The 24,269-nt window shown below is 39.3% G+C and overlaps 8 protein-coding genes across 10 annotated transcripts; 4 read left to right on the top strand and 4 right to left on the bottom strand.

Moving 5' to 3' along the window:
• Nucleotides 1-239: 239 nt before the first annotated feature.
• On the top strand, nucleotides 240-2,707 carry LOC108052484 (inner nuclear membrane protein Man1). 2 transcript variants are annotated; one of them, XM_017134869.1, is made up of 2 exons: nucleotides 240-421; nucleotides 689-2,707. In XM_017134869.1, exon 2 carries the CDS (start codon nucleotides 700-702, stop codon nucleotides 2,647-2,649), a length of 1,950 nt encoding a protein of 649 aa, XP_016990358.1. In that variant the 5' UTR covers nucleotides 240-421; nucleotides 689-699; the 3' UTR covers nucleotides 2,650-2,707. The 2 variants fall into 2 exon arrangements, with proteins under 2 accessions (XP_016990358.1, XP_016990359.1); XM_017134870.1 differs by having other exon boundaries at nucleotides 240-417.
• LOC108052485 (CCR4-NOT transcription complex subunit 11) lies at nucleotides 2,662-3,730 on the bottom strand. Its single transcript, XM_017134871.2, has 4 exons — nucleotides 3,389-3,730; nucleotides 3,190-3,329; nucleotides 2,965-3,130; nucleotides 2,662-2,908 (listed from the first exon to the last, which is right to left on the bottom strand). The coding sequence occupies exons 1-4, from the start codon at nucleotides 3,632-3,634 to the stop codon at nucleotides 2,777-2,779; spliced, it is 684 nt and encodes a 227-aa protein (XP_016990360.1). The 5' UTR covers nucleotides 3,635-3,730; the 3' UTR covers nucleotides 2,662-2,776.
• Nucleotides 3,731-3,999: 269 nt separating this feature from the next.
• On the top strand, nucleotides 4,000-10,409 carry LOC108052474 (integrator complex subunit 1). Its single transcript, XM_017134857.1, has 3 exons — nucleotides 4,000-5,353; nucleotides 5,420-6,399; nucleotides 6,454-10,409. The coding sequence occupies exons 1-3, from the start codon at nucleotides 4,036-4,038 to the stop codon at nucleotides 10,315-10,317; spliced, it is 6,162 nt and encodes a 2,053-aa protein (XP_016990346.1). The 5' UTR covers nucleotides 4,000-4,035; the 3' UTR covers nucleotides 10,318-10,409.
• Nucleotides 10,410-10,432: 23 nt separating this feature from the next.
• LOC108052475 (cofilin/actin-depolymerizing factor homolog) lies at nucleotides 10,433-12,948 on the bottom strand. The gene is made up of 4 exons (XM_017134858.2): nucleotides 12,806-12,948; nucleotides 11,096-11,286; nucleotides 10,796-10,901; nucleotides 10,433-10,731 (listed from the first exon to the last, which is right to left on the bottom strand). Exons 1-4 carry the CDS (start codon nucleotides 12,806-12,808, stop codon nucleotides 10,585-10,587), a joined length of 447 nt encoding a protein of 148 aa, XP_016990347.1. The 5' UTR covers nucleotides 12,809-12,948; the 3' UTR covers nucleotides 10,433-10,584.
• A 431-nt stretch (nucleotides 12,949-13,379) lies between these two features.
• Nucleotides 13,380-15,285, bottom strand: LOC108052480 (gamma-soluble NSF attachment protein). Its single transcript, XM_017134864.2, has 7 exons — nucleotides 15,141-15,285; nucleotides 15,011-15,078; nucleotides 14,574-14,689; nucleotides 14,320-14,514; nucleotides 14,178-14,248; nucleotides 13,756-14,119; nucleotides 13,380-13,573 (listed from the first exon to the last, which is right to left on the bottom strand). The coding sequence occupies exons 1-7, from the start codon at nucleotides 15,203-15,205 to the stop codon at nucleotides 13,529-13,531; spliced, it is 924 nt and encodes a 307-aa protein (XP_016990353.1). The 5' UTR covers nucleotides 15,206-15,285; the 3' UTR covers nucleotides 13,380-13,528.
• LOC108052476 (potassium voltage-gated channel unc-103) lies at nucleotides 15,244-19,177 on the top strand. Its single transcript, XM_044456491.1, has 15 exons — nucleotides 15,244-15,333; nucleotides 15,778-16,657; nucleotides 16,721-16,964; nucleotides 17,014-17,084; nucleotides 17,143-17,253; nucleotides 17,305-17,459; nucleotides 17,517-17,637; nucleotides 17,695-17,815; nucleotides 17,883-18,001; nucleotides 18,061-18,115; nucleotides 18,183-18,318; nucleotides 18,373-18,515; nucleotides 18,592-18,785; nucleotides 18,842-18,936; nucleotides 18,990-19,177. The coding sequence occupies exons 2-15, from the start codon at nucleotides 15,785-15,787 to the stop codon at nucleotides 19,126-19,128; spliced, it is 2,577 nt and encodes an 858-aa protein (XP_044312426.1). The 5' UTR covers nucleotides 15,244-15,333; nucleotides 15,778-15,784; the 3' UTR covers nucleotides 19,129-19,177.
• LOC108052479 lies at nucleotides 19,163-24,267 on the bottom strand. 2 transcript variants are annotated; one of them, XM_017134861.1, is made up of 11 exons: nucleotides 24,170-24,267; nucleotides 21,392-21,513; nucleotides 20,649-21,000; nucleotides 20,461-20,597; nucleotides 20,304-20,400; nucleotides 20,057-20,244; nucleotides 19,919-20,001; nucleotides 19,730-19,777; nucleotides 19,589-19,676; nucleotides 19,414-19,535; nucleotides 19,163-19,362 (listed from the first exon to the last, which is right to left on the bottom strand). In XM_017134861.1, the coding sequence occupies exons 2-11, from the start codon at nucleotides 21,511-21,513 to the stop codon at nucleotides 19,256-19,258; spliced, it is 1,344 nt and encodes a 447-aa protein (XP_016990350.1). In that variant the 5' UTR covers nucleotides 24,170-24,267; the 3' UTR covers nucleotides 19,163-19,255. The 2 variants fall into 2 exon arrangements, with proteins under 2 accessions (XP_016990350.1, XP_016990351.1); XM_017134862.1 differs by lacking the exons at nucleotides 21,392-21,513; nucleotides 24,170-24,267 and adding an exon at nucleotides 21,073-21,149.
• On the top strand, nucleotides 21,852-23,843 carry LOC108052478 (cell wall protein DAN4). The gene is made up of 4 exons (XM_017134860.1): nucleotides 21,852-21,900; nucleotides 21,959-22,020; nucleotides 22,078-22,277; nucleotides 22,328-23,843. Exons 1-4 carry the CDS (start codon nucleotides 21,852-21,854, stop codon nucleotides 23,841-23,843), a joined length of 1,827 nt encoding a protein of 608 aa, XP_016990349.1.
• Nucleotides 24,268-24,269: the final 2 nt, after the last annotated feature.

The following is a 24,269-nucleotide window of genomic DNA, read 5'->3' on the forward strand; positions in this document are numbered from 1 at the left end:
TAGTAATAGTAATTTGTAATAATAATTATTAATTAATTATTTTTAATTATTAGTAATTAGTTTTACGATTTTATTTCAGGTTAATGTTTAAGGTTTTTAAATTTTACAATAACAATTGCTTATTTCTTATTTTTAATTAATAAAAAGTATATCGATATTTAGATCCGATGTCGTGAGTGCACAAGGTATATCACTTTTCTGTTTCATTCCAGTTTCATTTTATTTTGGCTCGCGCCGCACCCTTGACTTAATAATTTAGTATGTGCCGTATTAATTTGTAATCAAAATATGGTTGTAAGACTGTTGCTTTAAAAATCTGTAGTTTATTTTATTTTTATGTAATTACCGCCTTGTTGCACCTTGAACATCTTGTGTGATGCGCTCACTTGTTGGACATTTCTGTATCAGTGTATTTGTGTAGGTATGTTTTCTTTAAACGCCATTTATTTTGCACATTTCCCCATGTTTGTTGAATTATAAACAGTTTTTTGATTATTTGATATTAAGGGGTTGAGGAAAGCTAGCTATAGTTATATCGGCGAACATTAACTAAAAACCGCCTGCCTTTTTCAAAAACTTGTGAAAATGTGCTTTTCTATGCAGTTATATATGCACATTCCTGTGTATGCATATACATATGTTGCAATGTACGTTTCATACATTTTAAACATCTTTGTACCTTTTGCAGATCGTTGAAAAATGTCAACTGAAAGCCTAAATAGTTTGAGTGACAAGGAGTTACACAGAAAGCTAATCCAGAGCGGCTTTCCCAGCACTCCAGTGACGGAAACAACGCGAGCGGTTCTAATTGAGAAGTTGAGGAAACACACCCGAGCGGACAAGTTGAAAAAGCGGAGCAACAAGTACGTGCTATATTCCAAGGAGCAGACGGAGTCGCCGCCATATCCGCAGTATCCCCACTTCCACGCCCCCCCTCTTCCTGGCTACGCCAATGGCCTGGACAACAATAACGATCTGGAGATGAGTCGCAGCTCCTTGGTTTTCAATCGTAGTTTCGACGAGAACGACTCGAGTCCGCTACAGTTGTCTGCCTCTAAGATGTACGCCCCGCCACCTGTGGTGGCCTCCAACTACGATGGCGACTGCTCGCCCCACAGCCTGGGCTTAAATGGCAAATTCCGACAGCAATGCGCCAGTCAGTACGCCATTGACACGAATAGCTTTGCAAAACCAATAAGAAAGGTTAAGATATCTGATGGAGGCGTAGTAAACAGACTGCTCAGCTTTCGCGATACCACAATCCAGCGGAAATTTAACTATTCAACACCCCAGGCGACGAGAATGCTCCCAAGAAACGAAAGACTTCCTCGATTCGCTTTGTCAGACCTCAAATCGTTTTTTAAAAACCCCGATATCAGACCCTACGTAATACCACAAGTGCTCATTTCGCTGTTCTTAATATTTCTGACAATAATCACTGTTCTGTATGTGGGCAAAAGGTTTGAGCAGAGTCCTATCGACAAAACGACACTGAAGTATACATTATGTAACCCCAACGAATTGCAAATGATCAGCGAAAAGACAAATTGCATAGCAAAAGATTCGCTGAGCGGTGCGCTGGATTTAAGCGAGGAGCTTTTCAAGCATCTAAACGAGCGAGCCAGGCTCCATCACTGCAAAGATGCTAGTTTACCGGCCACCCTTGAAGTTGGCGAGTTTGTGAGGGAAATGGTCAGCAGCCCGAAAACCCACAGGGGAAATCTGCACACTAACCTGTTGGCTGCACAATATCTTATTGCCGAAAATCCACAGTGGAGTATTCAAGTAGTGGATTCCTCAAATCACATCGGTCAGGGCTCATATTTTGAGCTCTCCGAACCGAATCTGCCGCTCAAGTGCATTCTAATGAAAAAGATGACCCGATTTTTCACAGTAATCGGTACGCTTATTTTAATAGTAGCTGGATTCCTCGTCGTCTACTTTGCGGTGGTAATTTACCGACTCAAACAAAAGGAAGCCCTGCTGGCGGTCGACCAGTTCTCAAAGGACATAATCAATGAGCTGATCTACTTAAGTTCCCAGTCTGAGAGTCCCGAGGTGATTATAAGCCAGCTGCAGGAAAAGTTTTTGCCTGCCAAGAAGCGCTCTAAGCACCTGTCTTCTTGGAACAAGGCCCTCAAGCAGCTGGAGAAGAGCGACAGCCGTGTGTTGTTCGGAATGGTCAATCGGGATGGAAAGGCGATGCGCACGATTGCGTGGAACAGGAATCTGGACAAAAAGGATCCGGGCCTGGTTAAGAAGTGGCAGAGTCCCGCCTTCGATAACTCCAACAAGATTGCCAATCCACCGACGCCATGCCTGAAGATACGGCACATGTTTGACTCCTCAGAAGTTGATCAAGCCAACCTGAAGCAGTCTATCGTGGAGTCGATCATCGAAAAGGTTGGGTCTCGCTGCAAGATCTGTGATGTCCAGCTGGACATCCAGTCCTGCTGCGTGTACATCCGATGCGCCAGTGAGGAGGACGCCGGCATGATTCACAACGAAATCAACGGCTGGTGGTTCGACAAGCGCCTAATTTCGATTAAATTCTTAAGACTTGAACGCTATTTAAGCCGATTCCCCAAACCCTCGTCCGAGCAACTCTACTTTCATACCAGCGAGGCGACCAACAACACTCACTCATAAAACACACAACTCTACACTAGATACTTAAGTTATTAAATGCGAATTTGTTTTACATGTACATCGGGTGTTTTCTTATTAGTTTGCCTCTTTATCAACATAGTTTTGACCATAACAAGACACCAGTTTATTACTTTGATAGGGAATTTGAAGAAAGAGCACTCTCTCCAGTTTCCAAGTGTTTGATAAGACGGTATAAGGCGGCCGCCTCCTTGATCTTACTGAAACCAACGCAAAAAGCTTCGATTTCAATAAATAATTCCTGGAAAACAGAAGTTTAAGTAATAATTATAGCCCTAAAATGGTAAGGGAACATACCTTAACGTTGACAATCTTGTTTCGAATTAATGACTGAAGAAATACGCAAACCAGCCGCACAAGTCGGGATTGCATGTACTTATCCTTAACTGTTTCACAGGTCGAGATACAATTGCTTATGTATAAGTGGATAAACTCTGTAGGCAATGGACCCGATGTGGTTAATCTGAAACAAAAGATGTACATTAACAGGGTTTTTAGATGATGACACTTGTGGAATTTTACCGGTTAACCACTTCCATGGAGTGCAGCGTTATATCCATATTAACCAATATGTTGAAATACTCTGTTATATCGGTGGTCATCATCAGTCTTAATAAAATCTCAATGGAAATTAGTGGATTGTTTTCAACTAGTAGAGGTAGCTATAAAAGGAGACGGTTGGGGTTAAATATGTACATAGATCTGCAATTTAGCAACTTACTTTGGCCGGAGTCAGTCCATATTGGCGTGCGATGTCCGTGTTTTGTTTTAGCAAATCATCAAACAAAATGTGCTGATCCTGCAGACTTAGTGGCTGAAGAAATGCCTGTTCGATGAGGTGTTTTGTATTGGGAGTAACGTAGTTGGATTTGTCATATAAAATCTCCACTTTCTCGCTGTTTGACTGATTTATCCACATTAGTTCGTCTTCGAAATCCATCAAAGGCGGTGCGATGGACAGAAACATGTTGCTTTGTTAGTTTTAATTTAGAGTTTATACCGCAACTTTTCATATGATCTATTGTCTTTAAATTTGTAAACAATTTAAGAAATATTTAGTGTGACCTTAACGGGAAAGCCTTGAAGGGCACGAGTGCAATATGTGTACTATAGAACAGCCATAAAAAATATGTATTAAGATGCTTATAAATGCAGGATATTAGTTAAATGGGTCAATTATTTAATAACAATATAGTTAATAAGGTTAAAATTAGTTTATTTTCTTAAATAAAGTTTGTTTCAACACTTCCATTGTTTCAAATTAGAGTCTTGCGCTGACGCCCACAATGCGTTAATACATCTGTAAAAGATTTTTAGCCTAAAGAAGGTCGGTCACACTTTGCTGCCTTCGTTGTAATCTGCTAAAAAATGGACCGCGGCAAAGGCAGCGGATCGAATAGATCCCAAAAGAAGGTTCCGCTGGGCGGAGAACTCTTTGCCCTCGGAACCAAAAGCGTTCGCGATGACTCCAAATCCAAGATCATGCCCATCAAGGCCATATCTTCGTCGGACAGAAAGCGGGAAGCCTCATCCTCGTTGGCCAGCTCAAGCAAGCGATTCCGGGGCAACATGAAGGATGCGGGCACCACGGACATGTCAAGCAGCAGCCAGTGCGAGACCTGGGAACAGTTCGCCATCGACTGCGATCTGGAAAGCGTTATCGAAACTATATACGCGGCCCTGGAGCAGAATGATAGCGAAACTGTGGGCCGGCTGGTCTGTGGCGTTATAAAACAGACTACGACGAGCTCATCGCGCTCGAAGGTGGACAATATAGTCCTGCTGGCCCTAATCTATGTGGCAAAGCTGCAGCCGGCTATATTCTGCACGGATATCGTGGCCTGCGCGCTCTTGTCCTTTCTCCGACGAGAAGCCAATGTAAAAATGAGGTACAACACTAACCTGCACATCCTGTTTGCCAACCTGCTGACCAGGGGCTTTGTGGACATATCGCAGTGGCCGGAGATACTCCTACGCGCCTATATAGACGATGCGGTCAACGAGCGTTATTGGGCGGATAACGAATTGTGTGCTCCGTTGGTAAAAAACATATGCGCCGCTTTCAAGACCCGCACTCCACACATAAGTCTGCTCCGGTGGGATGTGAGCACGGCTCTTCCCACAGGACAGGCGCACAGGGATAGCATGACCGTGGACGACGATTCCGGGGACAATTCCACACAAAGCCTCGATGCCAGTCCGCTGAATGCTGAATCGGAGCCTATTTCTGATGCCATGTGCGCTGTTAAACCCAGATACAACGATGCCGTAGTGCAGAAGCATGTTAGCGATGCTATTCGCGATCAACTCAACAAGCGCCAGCAGCAGGATAACTACACTAGGAACTTTTTGAAGTTCCTCTGCACCACTTCCGGAATTCCAGAGGTTCGATGTCTGAGCATCTCGCGACTGGAGCTGTGGATTCACAACGGAAAACTAGTTAAGTTCGCCCAGCAATTGCTCTCATACATTTGTTTCAACATTAAGGGACGCAACACTCAGGACAACGAGGTGCTCTTGGTTCTGGTGAAGATGCGGCTTAAAACAAAACCGCTGATAAATCACTATATGTCGTGCCTCAAGGAGATGATATATCTGCAGCCGGACATACTGAGCACTGTGATGAAACTAGTCGTGCAAAATGAGCTGTCTAACACCAGGAACCCGAACAATATGGGAATGCTTGGTATTTAAATAAAACCTTTTTTTAAGAATCATATTCATTACTAATTTATTATTTAAACTGTAACAGCTACCATGTTTCAAACGTCTTCTGATCAATCTGCTGCAAATCTGGCTGAAATTTACCAGGAGTTTTTGCTTCAACGGGATGACTGCCTCCGGACATTGCGTGTCTTTTTGAGAGAACTTGTGCGAATGCTGCGCTTTGATGTAAACCTGGTCAAGTTTTGCAAGACATTTCTGAGCGAGCGCGAGGACCTCACACCGCAAATCGAAATGTTCGAGTTTAAGGAGAGAATTTTCCACTCCATGGTGGACATTGTGTGCCTCTGCATGTTTCTGTCGGCCACGCCGCAGGCTAGGGAAGCCAGTTTGTCTCTAAAAACGAATCGGGATACGAAGAACAACCACGCGCTGCTTAAGCTATACAATCAGATGTCGCAGATTCAACTGGACACTGTGTCTTGGATGTACGAAACAGTGCCTACTGTCTTCAAGATTCCGGCCGCCGAATATCACCAGGCACTGCATAAGCTTCTGCTGCTGGACAGCCCGGAGCAGTATTCGCGTTGCGATCAGTGGCCTTCAGAGCCGGAGCGAGGAGCCATCCTCAGGATCATTTCCGAGACGCCGATTCACGAGGAGACCCTGCTGCGCATCATATTGATTGGCATCACCAAGGATATTCCTTTCTCCATCGCGAACACCTTCGATGTCCTGTTGCTGGTCATTAAGCGAGTTTCTGGGATGAAGGCCACCAATATACCGGCAGTGCAGGCCAACAAATTTGACATTATTGACTTTCTGTTTAGCATGTCTGAGTACCATCATCCGGAGAATATTCGGCTGCCCTCAGATTATGAGCCCCCAAAGCTTGCCATCATTGCGTTTTACTGGAAGGCCTGGCTCATTTTGCTTATGATATCCGCGCACAATCCATCCTCTTTTGGAGCCTTTTGCTGGGACCACTATCCCACAATGAAGATGATGATGGAAATATGCATTACCAATCAGTTTAACAATTCGACAGCCAACAAGGATGAGTTGCAGGTAAAATTTTGAATAAATAAATGGGTGCTTATGTTGTAATGAGTTTTTTTTTAGATAATCACAGTGGAAAGAGACCACATTTTACAGTTCGAAACGTACTTGGCTGCCCAAACATCGCCGCATGCAGTTATCACCGAGGAGACGGCGATCCTGATTACCCAGCTCATGCTAATGGACCCCATGGGCACGCCGCGCAAGGTGCCGTCCATGGTTTTGGACCAGCTTAAGTTCCTAAACCAGACTTATAAGCTCGGTCACTTGTTTTGTCGCTGCCGCAAACCGGACTTGCTGTTGGACATAATCCAAAGGCAGGGCACTACGCAATCTATGCCCTGGCTTTCGGACTTGGTTCAGAACAGCGAGGGCGACTTCAGCCACCTCCCTGTGCAGTGCCTTTGTGAGTTCCTGCTCTTCAATGCGCATATCATAAACGAGGAAAACAGTCGCGATGCTGAGCTGGTTAACTTTCTGCGAAATTTGATATTTGATGGGAATCTAAGCCACCAAATCGTTTGCGAGCTGTTGGACTACATATTCAGGCGCTTATCCTCCACGGTCAAACAATCGCGAGTAGCTGCTCTCTCGGGCCTGAAGATAATTTTCAGGCACTCGGGGGACTTTGAAAACGAGTGGCTATTGAAGTCGATCCAACAAATTCCCCACTTCTTTGAGGTTAAACCCTTCATTATTCCCCAGTTGCGGGCTGCATGCCAAGTGGAAAACTGTCCGGAATTGATTATGGCTTATATCCAGTTCATAACGGCGCATACGCTGAACGATCCGGTGAATGAAATGCTGGATCACGTGATCGATATGGCGCAACTGATTGTGGAGCGCAGCACAATGTTCCAGCACATTATAATTTCTCAGGAGGATTATGACTATGTGCCCGACGAGAACCGCATTCAAACACTAAAATGCCTCTTTGTAATGTTTAATAACTATATTATTAAGCTGAGGGAGTACCATGAGCCGTACGAATGGACCGAATACCCGGATTTGCTGATGGTCCAGTTTGACGACGGAGTGCAGTTGCCCCTACACATAAACATCATTCACGCCTTCATTATCCTGCTCACGTATTCGAACAGCAACATGCCGGAGTCTATCCCAATTTTGGACTATTGGTTCCCGCCCGGACGACCGGCGCCTGTGGCCTTTTTGCCTAGCATGCCGCAAGAACAGGTGCAACTGCTGCCCGACTGGCTGAAACTAAAGATGATCCGCTCCTCCGTGGACAGACTAATTGAGGCCGCGCTGAACGACTTGACGCCTGATCAGATTGTGCTATTTGTCCAAAACTTCGGCACCCCTGTCAACTCGATGTCCAAGTTGCTGGCCATGCTGGATACCGCTGTGCTGGAGCAGTTCGATCTAGTGAAGAATGCCATTCTCAACAAGGCGTATCTGGCTCAGCTTATTGAGATTCAGCAGGCACGGGGCGCAAAGAATGGACACTACACCGTCCAGGCGCTTGACCTGCATTCCCACTCGCAAACTGTACCGGATCTGCCCAAAATCAGTGTGGTGATCCAGGAGACCGTGGAAATAGGTGACTACGATTCCTCTGAGACTACTAGTAGTCACAGCGATTTTATGGCAACCAAAGAGGTGACCCAAACCATTCTCACGCAGCCTGATCACTTGACCGTAACAAGAAGTGATTGTCGATCCTTGATTCAAAAACTGTTGGACATGCTGGTCAACCCGAGTAGCAATCGAAACGATCTGGTCTCCGCCATAACCGAAGTGATGGCCATGGGTTGCGATGTTATTATGAGTCGACATGCATGCACTTTTTTGAGAACCTTCTTCAGTTGCATGCTGCACAGCGATAATTACCACATGCTAGAGAACACTCTGCAAAAGAACTTCAGTATTTTTAAGCACAATTTCACCGATTCCAGCCTGCTACAGAAAACGGAGTTATATCACGAGAGCCTAGTGTTTATGCTGAGGAATTCCCGGGAGATATATGAACAGCAGTTTACGGCGAATACCGCCTTGTTAGCGAGAAAGCAGATCGTTAAGGGCATCATCGAAAGCTTCGATCAATCCAAAGACTGTAAGACTGTCGCGAAAAGCAAGAGCGATCAGCTTTTCCACAACGGACTCTTCATCGACTGGCTGTCCGAAGTGGATCCCGAAATCGTTTCCACTCAGCTAATGAAGGAGCGCTTCCTGTTTTCAAAGTCCTGCAGCGAGTTTAGGTTCTACCTGCTGTCCTTAATCAATCACCAAACCAACTGGGACACTATCGAAAGAATTGCAGAGTATTTGTTCAGGGAATTCCGTGGAGACTACGACTACGCCACGGTTCTTAACTATTTCGAGGCGCTGACCACAAATCCAAAGCTTTGGAAGGGTCGCGAGAAGTACATGTCTAAGAACGTACGGCCGGATGCCTTCTTCCTGCTAAAGACCTCCGAACTGGAACCATTTGCCCACTTTATTCTGCACGAGGGACTTTCCGAGATAAAGGTGGACAGCAGAAACTACGATTTTAAGCTCTGTTCGCGAATGAACTTGCTGTTCAAGCTGACAGAGAAGCGAAGAGACCTTATGGTCAAGGTGATGGAACACGTGGAGAACAGTGCGGTGTCGGACTACTTAAAATTGCAAGTCGTGCAACAGATGTACATAATGTACCCACGCGTAAAGTTCCTGAAGCCGAGCAAAACTGGCGAACAGGCCTACAAGCTGCAAAGTTTAAAGGGCTGTCAGGCTGACAAAGTATCCAATAATCTGATCACCTGCTTGGGAAGTCTGGTGGGCAAGAAGGACTTTGAAACCCTATCCACGGACACGGAGTTACTTCTGCGCAAGCTGGCTGCCTCTCATCCGCTACTTTTCCTACGCCAGTTGAGCGTTCTGTCCTCTATTATGCAGGGTCGGGCGCAAATCAGTATGAAGGCTTTGCGGGAGGAGCACCACTTCCATCGATTCGTCCAGATTCTAAGGACGCTGGAGCTGCTGCAACCGACAATCTTCGAGGACGCGTACAAGAACGAAATCCAGAATACACTGTCGTGTTACTTCAATTTCTTTAAGCACCACAGCTCAGTGAAGGAGGCCTGCCAGATGCTAAATAAGTTTGTGCAGATGCTGCAGGCCTACATCAACTACAATCCCTCAAGTGCCCTTCTCTTCATTGAGCAGTACGTGGGTATCCTCAAGGAGCTGGCTGCCAAGTACACTTCGCTGGCCAAACTGCAGGTTCTGGTCCAGGCAGTTGCCCTTCTGCAGCACAAGTCGCACTCGGCCTCCGAGCTGGACGACGAGGAGGTGAAGTATGAGTACGACCTGGACGAGCACGTGGATGTGAAGCCATCGGCCAGCAAGCCCGTAGTCAGTGAAGAGGCCATCGAGGTAAATCCGCCAACACCCATCGATGTGGGCGGCAGCAGGGGCTCTTCGGCGGTTCTTACCTTGGGCTCCTACAGCAGATCGAACTACACGGACATTTCGCCGCACTTCCTCGATCTGATCAAGATCATTAAGCAGGCAAACACAGAGGATGTGGTTCTGGGTCCAATGCAGGAGCTGGAGTGCTTGACATCCAAGCGGTTTGTGTTTATCAACGAGCTGTTCGAGCGTCTGCTCAATCTGATATTCTCGCCAAGTGCTCAGATCAGATCCATTGCCTTCATCATCCTGATCAGACACCTCAAGCACAATCCCGGCAACTCGGACATCAATCTGTGCACCCTGAACGCCTACATTCAGTGCCTCCGGGACGAGAACTCCTCGGTGGCAGCGACGGCCATCGATAATCTGCCAGAGATGTCGGTGCTGTTGCAGGAACACGCAATTGACATCTTGACGGTGGCCTTTTCGCTGGGCTTGAAATCGTGCCTGAATACTGGCCACCAGATTCGAAAGGTTCTTCAGACATTAGTGATCCAGCATGGCTATTAGATGTTCAGTTTATAAGTTAGACTTCTCATCTTAAGTATATTGTATTTTTAACTCTAATAAAATGTATCCAAGGGTACAATATTTTTACCACACTCAGTGTTGAAATACGTATTTGTCAAGTTAAATATTTCATTCTTTATTTCTACTGAAAATACAAATTATGTAGAAAATTCTCATACAAATTGGCGATCTCAACAGGATACTTGTTTCCATCGCTGTTTCATGCATGCCTTGTTTGTTAAATGCAATGCACAGTTCTCGTACAGTTTATTGGCGGTCAGTGGCCCGGAGCTTCTCCTCGACGGCTTCACGGGAGGCTTCGGAAAGATCAGTGGCTTGTATGTACTTTTGCACGCCCACCAGCGACTTCTTGAGAGCATCGAAGGAGCTGGAGTACAACATCTTCTTCTTGACCTGTACAGAACAAAATTTATTAAATTAGTTCAAAGTTTTACTTAGTTTTTGGTGCTAAGCCTACCTTGGCAGTATCGGGACACCACGACATAAGGAACAGCTTTTGCTTCTTTGAACTCTCAGAGGTGCCTTGACATTGGTGCATATATTCAAAATCGAACAGTCCGTACCTGTGGAAATGAAACGTAAATTATAAAGGTTTTTCTGTTCGGACATTCAACTATTAACCTCCGTCTTTTCGTCTTTATGGTAAGCTAAAAGCAGGGGATTTAACACCTTTTTTTTGCTTAACACATAGACAAGAAAAGGGTTGTTGTTGGGGATTCTATACTATATTGCCCAGACATCTTTACTCAAAACTTACCGGCATTCTCCAGGACCGCATTTCTGGATATCTTCTAGAAACTGATCGTATTCGGCGTTGCGATCTGCCACAGTCTCCACATCAATCTGCTTCTCATCGCGAATGTAGAAAATGACATAGCGATGTTTTTTGTCCTTCTTTATTTCCTCGTATGTAGTCTTGCAGACATCAGACACAGTTACACCAGAAGCCTATTAAAATAATAATGAAATATAATGTTTATTTTGAATTATTCAAAGCGCGCGAAACTGTCGCCGGCAGATGTACATTTATATGTACTGATGACACAGGGTGTTTAATCTTTGATGTCGCTTGCAAACATAAGCAACTTAAAATACTTTCTTAAATTAACGCTAAATTATTTTAATTACTGTATTTTTATGCGTAGGGTGACTATTTTGGTATATAGAGATTCATAGTGAAGATTTTAAATTTAAACTTCATTAAAGTTTCATACCGACTTAAATATGGGGCACCCTGCATTTTTCTGATGTATATAAGCATGTGTGTGTGAGTAACTGCCAACATAACTGCCCACTTTGAACCGACAGTATAGCCATCTCTTTTCCGCTTTGCAAATTTTATTTCTTTGATTGCCGGCAATAACAAAGGTAATTTATTTATGTTATTTATTTGCCTTGCTACTAGAAACCTTCTAATGGTTAAAATGTTCAAAAAGTGGCGCACACTTAACACATGTACTGGCTGGGAGTGGTGGGCGTGGCACCATTTACAGCTCGTCTTCTTTTTTCACCCGGCGCTCAAAGAGTTCAAGGGTAAGTTCACAAGTGCCGGCAAGTTTAAGGGTGAGAACAAGCCGAGAAATAAGAGAAAGAAATGGGAAGAGGCAGTCTGATTGTGCATTTTCCCCCCCACTTGTGTGAGGTTGGAAAACGAAAGAAAATGCACGATTTTCCATAATATTCGGGAAAGCGCCGACAAACCAAAATCATACATACAGACATGTCTCGCACACAAAAACATACATACATACGCAGGCGGCAAGGAAACGATCACACCTTAAATATGTATGCCTGCAGATACATATATGGATATGTATTTATACATATTTCTGTATGGTAATATAGTTTTACATACACACTTTTTGCGTCTGCGAGAAAATAAGCATTGCCCGCCGATACATACATGCATATGTACATATTTATAGCCATCGAAATATAAAAAAAGCGGTATACCCACACACACTCAAGTGTGTAAAAATATATGCACATAAAAATCCAAATGTGAGCATTTCTCTTTCCAACTTTTTAATTTAAAATTGCTCCATTTTTCCAGCTGCTTTTTTTTTTACATTCTTCTGCGATTAATTTTCGCAAATTACCATTTATGAGTGAGTAGTTGTCGAAAAGTATGGAAACACTTCAATAAATGAGTAATATCCGCTGCTACCAATGACTAATTTGGTATATATGTATACGCACACATTCATGACCATTTATATGCCCGAATATGGCCAACGTACATATAGCCAAAAAAAAAGTTAAAATATATGTATGATTGGTATATATACACTTATCTAAATGTATATACATACATATATACAGATTTCAAAGGAGATGCTTATATGATTCATCGAATCGAAGGCACTTTTATTCGCACTCCTACTCACTCCATGCGATTTCACCAATATTTCACTCTAACTAGCTGGATTCCATACATTAAGTGACTAAGAGTCGGAATTATACGTACCATTTTTCCTGTAGTTTTTTACTTTCACAATTTTTAAATTGCTTGCCAAGTATATATATTACAAATACTGTTTAACCTTCCGCCTTCTTTCACGAACAACCGGACGAATCAATTTGGTCGGTTATTTCGCATAGGTTAGGAGTTGCCAGGGCAATGCAAAATATCAACATGAGTCGTGACGCGTCTCAAACGTTTTTCCTCGAGTAGGAACGGTGGAATGATACATTTTAGAAATATTAACGCATTTATATTTTGATACGAATTTATAATTTAATAATATTAACGAGAACAGAAAAAACATACAAATAAATTAATAGTAAAAAATTAATATTAATATTAATATGAAATACCTATTTTACTAAAGTTTTTGGTTGTAATATTATTTATTCTTTATCTTTTTGAATATTATTATTATTAAACATTTTTAACAGCTTTAGCTTACGTTTTCAAATCACCATATATATTTTCAATGATGAAGTACAGTTTAAACAAATCTTTACGCTTATTATTAAACAACAGTAACCCCATTTATTAATGATAAATAATTATTTTACCCATTGATTAATCCAAAAACTTGTAGTATTTTCTGTTTTTTGTATTTCTTAAGGATATTAGTACAACGATTGCGATGAAATTTGTATTTAACAATTTATATATTAAAAGCGATATTATTAACGATAAATATTTTTTGACTAACAGGCAAACCGTAAAACGTTAATAAAATTAGCATAAGCCTCCTTCGTCTTCGGCTTCATTGTCATTGGTTTCCTAAAAGGAGATGATCAAATTTGTTAGCTTTTAAAAAAATAAACAATAAGCCAGCTCTTCTTGAGTTATAAAACAAACTGTTTAATGGATATTTGAAATATTGAAATGTAAAAAAGTAAGGTAAGGTAAAGATAAAGAGGGATCTAGGCAGAAAGTGAATTTTTTTAAATCATAGTACTTACAAATCCAGCATTATCATTATCGCCGGCTTTCTTCTCCACTTGAATGCCCTGGGGCAATGGAATGTTTTTGGATAGAATGGCATACTCAACGTCCATATGTCGGATAAATGGGGACGCAAGCATCCTAGCGGCTAACTCTGGATCCTCGTCATCAAAAGCTTGCAACAATGTTTGCAATGTGGAGACTTCTTCGGGCTCGCAACAATTTCCCCATTCTCTGAATGTTTTTTCAGCTTCTACGGAATCCCCGCGAGCTAATTGCACCATTACCAATGCCACGACTAACCGACCAATTTGACCATAGGATTCGGTCTGTTGATTTAAGCTTATCTCTTTTTTGAGCGCATTTGTGGCTTCTTCGTACCTGAATTTATAATATAATAATAGTAAATAAATATTAATGGTGTGAGTTGAAACCTTACCTTCCTAGCTTAACCAATATTCTTGCAACTTTCGATGCAATTTCAGCTGCTTGACGGACGGAATCCTCAATCTGTGCGAAATAGTAAATGTACATGTAACTACTAAAAGAGATCATAAGATGAGTGAAAGGTGACTACAAACCATTATAACTTCAAGGGCATGTTGGTAGAACCTTAACGCCATGTCGGGATGCTTGGATTCGGTTAATTTTGCGGCTTTATCCAATGCGGAAGCAGCTGCTTCCGGAGATCCATGTTGTTGATACAAATTTGCAGCCTTGTTGGCGTATTCCTCAACCTCGTGAAGTGTATCAGCATCCTTAGACAACAAAATAATCTAAAAGATACATTACAAGTTAGGGAGTTATAGATAGCTTTTATATTTTGTTTGCTTACCTGTTCGTATGATTTTGCTGCATGGAACCAGGACTTGTTGTTTTTGTAGCAGTCAATAGACTTCAAAAAACAATCCTTGCTCTTATCGTAACTTTTGGCTATTCGATAGGCAGTAGCTGAAAATGGTAAGTTAAATAAATAAATAAATTTTAAAGAGATACAAAATAACAAATAATATTTATAATAATAACTGTATTAGATAAGGTAGTGTGTGTAATATAAAATATATAACATTATTTTTTTTTACAACTTCCTTTATGTACATTTGCAGATGCACTGTGTACATCAACCACGTATACACAAAAACCAAGACCATTTTTGATGAAAATTCTTAAGCAAAAATAAAACGATTTACTTATTTTATAATATATGTTATAATTGTGTAATATAAATAATATTTTCCGAAACATTAGTCACACCACTTTTTTAATACTTACCAGCTTTGGAATACTCATCCGCAGCGCTATCGTAATCAGGTACCCATTTCAACATTGACAATTTCAAGCTGTAAAGATAATTTGGTTGTATTTATAGCTGTTCCCCTTATGACAATATATTTATTGTTACCTCTTCTCGGCTTGTTTCACCAAGTTCTCCGCCTCGGCAATCTTTTTAGCAGCAACTCCAGACATTTTCGTTAACTTTTGTTTTGTAGGAAAAATCAATTGTTTACATTTAAAAGTAGTGTGACCGAATGCGACCAGTGCATTAACAATGATTCGGAAATTTTGGTGGATTCAAAATTTTACTTGGTGACGAAGTACGCATGTCTGAACATTTCTAAATAATAAGACTTGAATACGCTGAAAACAAATATTAATTAATTTATTTTTTTAAATAGAACAGCATTAAAGCAGCTATTAATTGTTATGATACATTTATGTAGCTTATGATTATATTGATTATATATCTAAAGTGAAAAGAAATAAATTCAAAAGTGGCACATCAATTAACTAAAATTTGAGCAAAGTCCTATTTCTTTATGTGTATGCCATACCTGTTCAGTTTTGATTTGCAAAGTAAATAAAAAGTGCATTAGGTAAGAAGTCGACATTTTTGCAGGTTGCAATCGCACTACATTTTAGATCGAAAGGTGTTTTGTAACGGATTTTTGTTTAGTTATAATCAAAAGTGCTTCCAAATCTAGCTTACTGCGAATGTTTGATATTAATTTGCTACTCTTTTTCGTTCTTTTATTTTGCAGATTTAAAATGTCCCACAAATCTTGCGTGGAACTCAGCGAAATCCGAAAATTGGATAAAATAGTGCAGCAATGTGAGCTGTACATGTCCAACAATAATATTAATGATACCGCTAAGAAACCGCCTTTAAAGGAGTTTAAACGAAATTGCCTTGCAAAATCCAATAAATTTGTTGAGAGGGAACTCTTCTCTCTTATGTGCAACCTAAATAAGATTGAAAAGAAACAGGTTTTTGTTTCAGATATCCTTATAAACGCCAGTATGTTCGACGACAAGAAGGAGAGTTTATCAAGATTTCCGAAAAATGTTCCAGACCATAGCACTCTGGTCTATCACAAATTCTTGCGGACCAGACCCACTAATGATGACGAAACCCTTGAGCTCAAGACAAAGACAAAAGCTAAGGAAAGGCATGGCTCGAAGTTCACAGGAGATTGCTTTTTTTCGCCTCTACTATTAAAAATAAACAATAAAAAAGAATGCTTGAAGAAAATTAAAGTCGGCAAAGGAGAGAATCAATTCGAACAGAATAATGTCTCAAACGAACTTAAAACAAGCCAACCCAAAAAGCACACTAGTATCAAAATGTCGAAGAAATGCGTTAAATGTGATAAAAAGAAGCTATATATTAAAAACTATCAGACATTGGCTAGACGGGATTGCGATTTACTTTGCTCGTATGAGCCATTGCGTAAAAACAATAATGATGTTTTCCAAACCCATAAAGGAAATTCCTACGAATGCATGTTTAAAAATACAAAATACAATCAAACTGAAAAGACAAGCGAAAACTTATTGGGCAGTTCATACGACGATATGTTGGACAAAGAAGCTCTTCTCGGGTCTAAAAGTGAACCTAAGATGCAAGATCCCAACGATATGGTATATCTAAATCTTTTAATCAACTTCATAGGTTATTGATTTAACTATTTGGTTTTCTAACAGATTATTTCTCTGGGGGGAAACATATTGCTTGATCAAAAGTTACAGAATAATTACTATCATAAATGGACCCTACTACACTATTCGCCGTTTAAAGCTGTGTGGGACTGGGTAATATTATTCCTAGTGATGTATACGGCGATTTTCACTCCATATGTGGCGGCGTTTTTACTTGGAGAACAGGATTACCAAAGAAGAAATAATAAATACATAAACTCTGACCCAATTGTTATAATCGATTTGATTGGTAAGTGATAATATTATTATGAAACAAGTAATATAATAGACATTTTCAGTGGATGTCACCTTTATCGTGGATATTTTAATTAACTTTCGAACTACTTTTGTTAACGCACAGGATGAAGTGGTACTATTAAGAACCCTCAATTTGGAAAACATATATATTATCCCGTACCATTTTATAGGTATCTCATCCAGGACGTATAGCAGTTCATTACTTAAGCGGTTGGTTTTTAATTGATCTTGTGGCAGCTGTTCCATTTGATTTGCTTTTAGTTGGTAGTGATACCGATGAGGTGAGTGTAACAATTCTTATCAGTAAGTTATTAATGTTGATGTAATTCCAGACGACCACTTTAATAGGACTTTTAAAAACAGCGCGGCTTTTAAGGTTGGTTCGTGTGGCCAGAAAAATTGATCGTTATTCGGAATATGGAGCTGCAGTTCTTATATTATTGATGGCGACCTTTATTTTGATTGCCCATTGGCTGGCCTGCATATGGTACATAAAGTGCTTATATTAAATAAGTTTTTTAGAAACAGTTTAACATTATTACAGGTATGCAATTGGAAATGCCGAAAAGTCCATCGCGGCGAAAAACATAGGTTGGCTGAATTCGTTGGCCTATGATATTCAAGAACCCTATTTTGACAACCGAACTGGTGGACCCTCTATAAAGGTTTTCTTCTTTTGTTTTACCACGAAAAACGGATAATTATACAATCTTTTTTTGTAGTCACGCTATATCACAGCTTTATATTTTACATTTACGTCGCTCACATCCGTTGGCTTTGGAAATGTGGCACCGAATACTGATGCTGAAAAAGCGTTTACTATTTGCGTAATGCTCGTTGGATGTATGCGAAATATGCACTTACTATAAAAATATGTTTACCTTGAGATATTTTTAACTTCTCTTTTAAGCTCTTATGTATGCAAGCATTTTTGGAAATGTTTCTGCGATCATACAAAGACTTTACTCGGGAACTGCAAGATATCATACTCAAATGTTACGCGTTCGGGAGTTCATTCGATTCCACCAGGTATCAAGAATACCAAACGCTGTAAACATTATGCACTTTAGCTTCTCCCCTTTCTACAGATACCAAATCCACTCAGGCAAAGACTGGAGGAATATTTTCAACATGCTTGGACCTGTAATATTATTAATTATACTCTTACTCTTCCTCTTTTTTATCTATGCTTCGTTTATTAAATTTTAAGATACGAACGGAATCGATATGAGCTCCTTGCTCAAAGGTTTTCCTGAGTGCCTACAAGCAGACATTTGCCTGCATTTGAATAGAAAATTGTTAACAACCTGTGCCGCTTTTTCCGAGGCCAGCCCGGGTTGCCTAAGGTAGGTTTAAATATAGTTACGTGAATCTTAATAAAAGTCATTTTCCATTTTCAGAGCATTCTCCCTTAAATTTAAAACTACCCATGCGCCACCTGGTGATATCCTAGTTCACAGAGGAGACGTCCTCACCTCTTTGTTTTTTATAGCCAGGGGATCCATAGAAATTCAAAGAGGTGGCAATATGATTATCGTCCTAGGTAAGTTACTTTTGATGTTTTACTCTAACCATCGAAATTAAATATTATTTTCGTTTAAATATTATTTTCGTTTAAGGCAAGAACGACATATTTGGCGAAAACCCTTGTATATATCCAACGCTTGGGAAATCAAATGGAGTGGTTAGAGCCTTGACATATTGCGATATCCATAAGTTGCATAGAGACGACTTGCTGGACGTTCTGGACGCTTATCCAGAATTTCTTGAGAGCTTCGTCAACAATTTGGTTATCACCTACAATATGAGAGATGTGAGTGAATTGATGGACTTGTATACCAAAAGGTCTAAAAACACAAAACTTTTCAGGATGAGCATTCTGGTGTCGATATTAAGCACCGCTACTTGAGAGCAAAGTCCTCCGATAAAATGAGGAGCTCTCCTGATATACCCTCAATCAGAATGTAAGCCATTATAAACTTTCGGAAAAGAAATCTGTCTGACTGCTTTTTTTTAGAGTTGGACTGCGTTATAAAAAACAAAATGTTAACACTTCTGTGCATAAAGTTAAGAATGATAACTCCCGTGACCTTAATATTTTTATAGAAAACGAAATCGCAAACTATCATTTAGATTTATTCGAAAATAATAATTAAGCACATTTAGCACAATTTTAATAAAAACCATACGTTTGTCTTTGCAGAATATATTTATTTTATTTGTGGGAGTAAAATAACATGTAAAAGCCGCTGCGAAATTGAAAAGTTGATAACATCTAAAGTTCTAACCTACAACCATTGTTTTAAATTTTTTGAAAAAAAATGATATTATTTCCAAAAGGTTAAGTAAAGATGCGCCGAAAAAGAGTCCTATAACACTTCCAATGCCAACTGAAAAGTTAATAATAAATAAGATGCTAAGGCAAGTTTATAAAACTATACCTATTAAATCAAGTTTGGTCTGGGTGACAGTTCTGTAATATCTGGCAGCCGGCGGAGATGCTATTTCGATTTCGACTACATGACCCTCAGTTTCGTCTATTTTACTTCTTTTCTCTCTGGACCTAAAAGCGTATGGGTATTACAAATGTAAAAAATCAAAAATCATTTTTTTTACCCGACGGGGCTTATCTGCTGCTCTACGCAGGATGGTAAACAAACGATATTATTTCCAACATAATTCTTAACCTTTTCTGCAAGTTTTCCTGAAATTATACAATAGTACCAGTTACTTTTATCCCCAAAAACTAAAACTCACCTGTTTCCAAGCAGGAAATTTCCTTGACTCCACAATAGTTCATTGCACCTAAAAAGAGTAATACGTTAAAAAAAATTAAATTTAAAAATTTTAAGCCTTAACTGACTAAGAAGCGATTTCTCAACAGACTATATTTCCTTTCCCGAATTAGCACCCTAACATGACATTAAAAAATTGGCCCATACTTACTAAAATCTTTATGACTAAATAGAGTGCAATTACAGATCTTCATCTCAATTTCACTTCGAATAAGAGACATGCATATAGAAAAACTGAAAAAACATTTTACAAAATAATTTATTAAATGCAATGAACTGAAAGACTCACCTATATGGAAGTCCCTTGATAGAACTTTCACTGGGAAATTTACAAAGCCGTTGAGAAACTGGCTCATAAATGACACCATCGTGATTATGAATCTCCTCGACATTAAAACTATGTATCATAGGCTCCTCGTTAATAGCATAGGTTACCGCATTAAAATAGGGTAGATCCTCGGGACTGTGAACATATAACTACATACAAATTAATAGAAATTGTACTATCGGGGCTATAATATGTTAAAGGTTCTTACATCATAGCGATATACTAGGCCACTTTTCAACACCAATCGTAGATTCCGGTATTTGTCCAATGACGAATATAACAAAGGCATTTTTTCGGTACTTTCACTAGGAGAATTTCAAGGGATATGCAATTTGTTTATAAAGTTTTTTAATATTTATTCTTACTAGTCCATTAAATTGTTGGCAAGAAAGCAATAACCCATTTCTAGTTCATGAAACTTAAATATTTTTTCGCAGTCGGGGAGCAGTTTTCCAGCAAAGTAAATTTTGTCCAAAAAATCCCTACACGACGTCGGGAATAACTATAATCGAATATGTTAAGCACAATTTAAAAACATTTATCCATTCAATACCTCTCTTCTCATCTCCAAAATATCAACTCCACATGTGGAATTTAGTTCCTTGCAATGATCCGGCTTTATGTATAAGTTGTTTGGGTTTATAAAGAGGTAATCGTATAAAGTTCTTACATATGTGTAAGGTTGTTTTCCACCAGGAAAACGTTTATTAACAGCGTCCGTAAAGTCATCAGTTATCCGAGCTTTGGATAAACATATTCCAATCGATGGAAAGGTGTTCGTCCAACGACTATAAGACGTTGACACTCCAATACTCGTGGAATCCGTTTCATATCTATTCTTTAGAAGAATAAATATTGTTATCATGCTCCATCCAGAAACAATGATTACAAATGTCCAATATAGTCTGCAATAATAAGTATCTTTAGGTTATATTTTTGATATACAATTATCTTAAACTAATAACACAGAAATTTACCTTTTATTTTTAACAAAAAATAATAAAAAGCCGATACAACCCTTGACTGCTTTACGCGACATTTTGTTTCCTATTGCTCAAATCAATTAAAGTTCCAGTTCTTATTTAGACATGCAAGTAATTCATTTATAATATAAATAATTTAACATACATATACATATGTACATGTATGTCGCAACCAGACATGCAATTTTCGGATACCTAACCCATCATTATTTTTTATACCGAAATATGCACGCAATGTTTTAATGCATTAATGGGTAACAACAAGGTCTATAGCAAACAGAATGCGAAAATTTCTTTGAGAAAATTGACTTACCCCTTGAAAGTGTATTCAATTATATACATATAAGATGCAACAATTATAACAGAGAAGATGAGCTTGTCCAAGCGTTGATTTTTATGCTCCATAGAACACACGCTATGGTTTCCATGCAGCATCTGAAAACTATCTTAATTATAATCATTCACATTGCAACTTCAGACGAAATAATAGCCGAATATTGATTTTTAAGGAATCTTATACTAGTTACAGAATCAGTTTTTCAAGGTTTTTAAAGAGATGAATTAATAGTAAGCTAATAAGTAACAAGAAATGATATATTACTTTAGTCTCAAAGCTCTTTTAAGTGTGAATGATTAACAAAGTATACAACCTCCTCCAAAGTCTGCAAAAACCCACATATACATACCTTCTCCTAACCAAGTAGCAAATAATTTTTATGAAAAACTAATGGTAGTAGTCGTTAGCTGTCTGCGGTAAAACGTATTGGTACAATATGTTGGGGAAAGTGAAAAGCAGCGTTATTGTCATTTATATGACAATAGGTACGAAAATTAAAGTCTGAGTTAACCCCTCAATTAAAGTTTTTAAATTTTTATTTAGGACTGTTTTATATACTGCTTAATATAAGGGCATCTTCTACTTATATGAGACCAAAACGACAGGTAAATATTAATAGCTCTTTAAAAAAGCGAAAGTGTGCAATTTAAATCCATTTTTAGATGTGGTCTGTAGATCATCCAGCAATTGTTTTATATAGACAACACCCGAGTGCTATGCGAAAATTTTATTGGTACAACAACAGGACTCCGATTTTGGTAGGAAAAATGAGACTAAAAAACTATATGCGCAATGTGCATATGCTGCCAAGATACGTACACTCCCCTACTCAATATCACGAAGCTTATGCCAATTCAAAAAGGTATATTTTCTATATTGGTCTCTTTGCCTTTTATTAATTTTATTTTTCAGGAGCGTCTTTAGGGATTTGAATAATTTTCATGGATTCAAAACAACATCAACGCCGGCAACCACAGTGGATTACGTGGCTGCTCCCGTTAATACAATTGAGTATAGTACAGGTCCAGTAAGCCCACCAGTGGATTTCAAAACACATTCTTCCGTTAACTCGTTTGTACCGCTAACCGCTAGAACGCTTTCGAACGCAGAACGTGTAATGGGCGTTACGAATCAGTGGAACCAGTCCGACTACTCCAATGATATCTGGAAAAAGTGCACAGAAAACTGCTTCAAAAACTCAATTCAAGACTTTGCAAAAGACCAATATAGCTCGCACAGTATGACCAGTGAATTGCCTGTTACTACATCAACTACTCTGCCTTATTTTAATTATGTTGCTCACACCTACTTCACTCTTGACGATGTTATTCTACCCCATTCGGCATCCAAGTTCGGTAAATCCAGTACACAAGAGCAACATGAATTTCGTCCCAGTCTCCAAGTATTTACCACAGAAGTTCCCCAAGTCTTATTCACAGAACGTTTTGAGCATTCAACTCAGCCAATTCCAACTACCACAACAACAACAACCACGAAATCTGCGCTTCCATCTAAAACCACTTTATTCGATATCGAATATAGCACTAGACCAAATTTGATTAGTTCAACCACTTCAGCTACCGCAACAACATCAACAGAATCATCGCTTTTCGAAAATATTCCGAGTTGGACCACTCCACAACCCATAAAAAATAACTTTTCCACAACAAATGTTACAACACAGTCCTTCAAAAACAGATTGAAATCTATGAAAGCTACTAAAAACTTTTCGTCAAATATTGAAACTAAGTTGAAATTGTTAAAGCTGCATCTGAAAAATCTCGTTACCACAAAAGAAACTCCGAAGAACATTCAAAATTTAACCGCATCAAGCACAGTTGTTATCGATAGTAACACAACATTGCCCGATTCTACAACCCCCACGCCCGTAACAAGAAGGACAAATGTTAATCGGAAATTTAGAAAACTACGAGTCTTGGCATCAACTAAAAAGGTTCCGATTCAAATAACACGAAATTCAACTAAATCCATTAATGTTAAGGCGGAACATAAAAAGTCGAAAAGAATTTACCAAAGACGCAAACACTTAAATTCTACTGTTTCACCAGAACCAACAAAAAACACAACAATCGACAATGAATCGATGAATAAGTTTAAACGCAGGGCATCAACAAGCACGCGAAAATCGACCAATGCCGATGAAAACGGAATTGTTCGAAACTCAACGAAATCAATAAATCACGCTGTGGCGAAGTCTCGCGCCGACGGAATAACAGAAGAAAAATCCGCCTTAGTAACGGAATCCGCAATTATGACTATTTCCAGCGGCAATATGAAGATGAGGCAATCAATGATAAAAGTAAAGTCAAAGCAGCACAGCGCCAGAAAAATTAACCATTTAGAGAACGATAATTTCATACCGTCCCTGCCCATTGAAGTATATTTTAAAAAAGTAAATCAGCAATAAATACAAAAATTCTGAAAGTTATACATGTATCTTGTGTAAATTAACAAAGAAATATTAAACATTATTTATATCCTGAAAGACATAATTAAGCACCATTAAAAATGTGTTTTATTTAATAATAAAAGCGAATTCAGGCTAAGTTGACAGGCCAATTTTGTTTTTGCAACATGGGGAATACAGGCAGAGTTGGCATGGCAGATTCGAATTAGCAAGATTTTAAATTTTTTTTTTCGTCGCTATAGTTTTTTAAAATATAAGTCAGCTGTTGAAAATGTAAGCTATTGTGTACTTTATTAAGTATAAATATTAACAATTTTATTACTTACATAGGGAATTTTATAATGGCTTTATTAATTTTTGGTGTGCCGATTCCACAGTTCCTAAATTTAGTGACTGTGGAAAGCGATGAATATTCCGAGTGCTAAG

This window comes from Drosophila rhopaloa, unplaced genomic scaffold, assembly GCF_018152115.1.
Source record: "Drosophila rhopaloa isolate 14029-0021.01 unplaced genomic scaffold, ASM1815211v1 contig_115, whole genome shotgun sequence".
Taxonomy (NCBI): domain Eukaryota; kingdom Metazoa; phylum Arthropoda; class Insecta; order Diptera; family Drosophilidae; genus Drosophila; species Drosophila rhopaloa.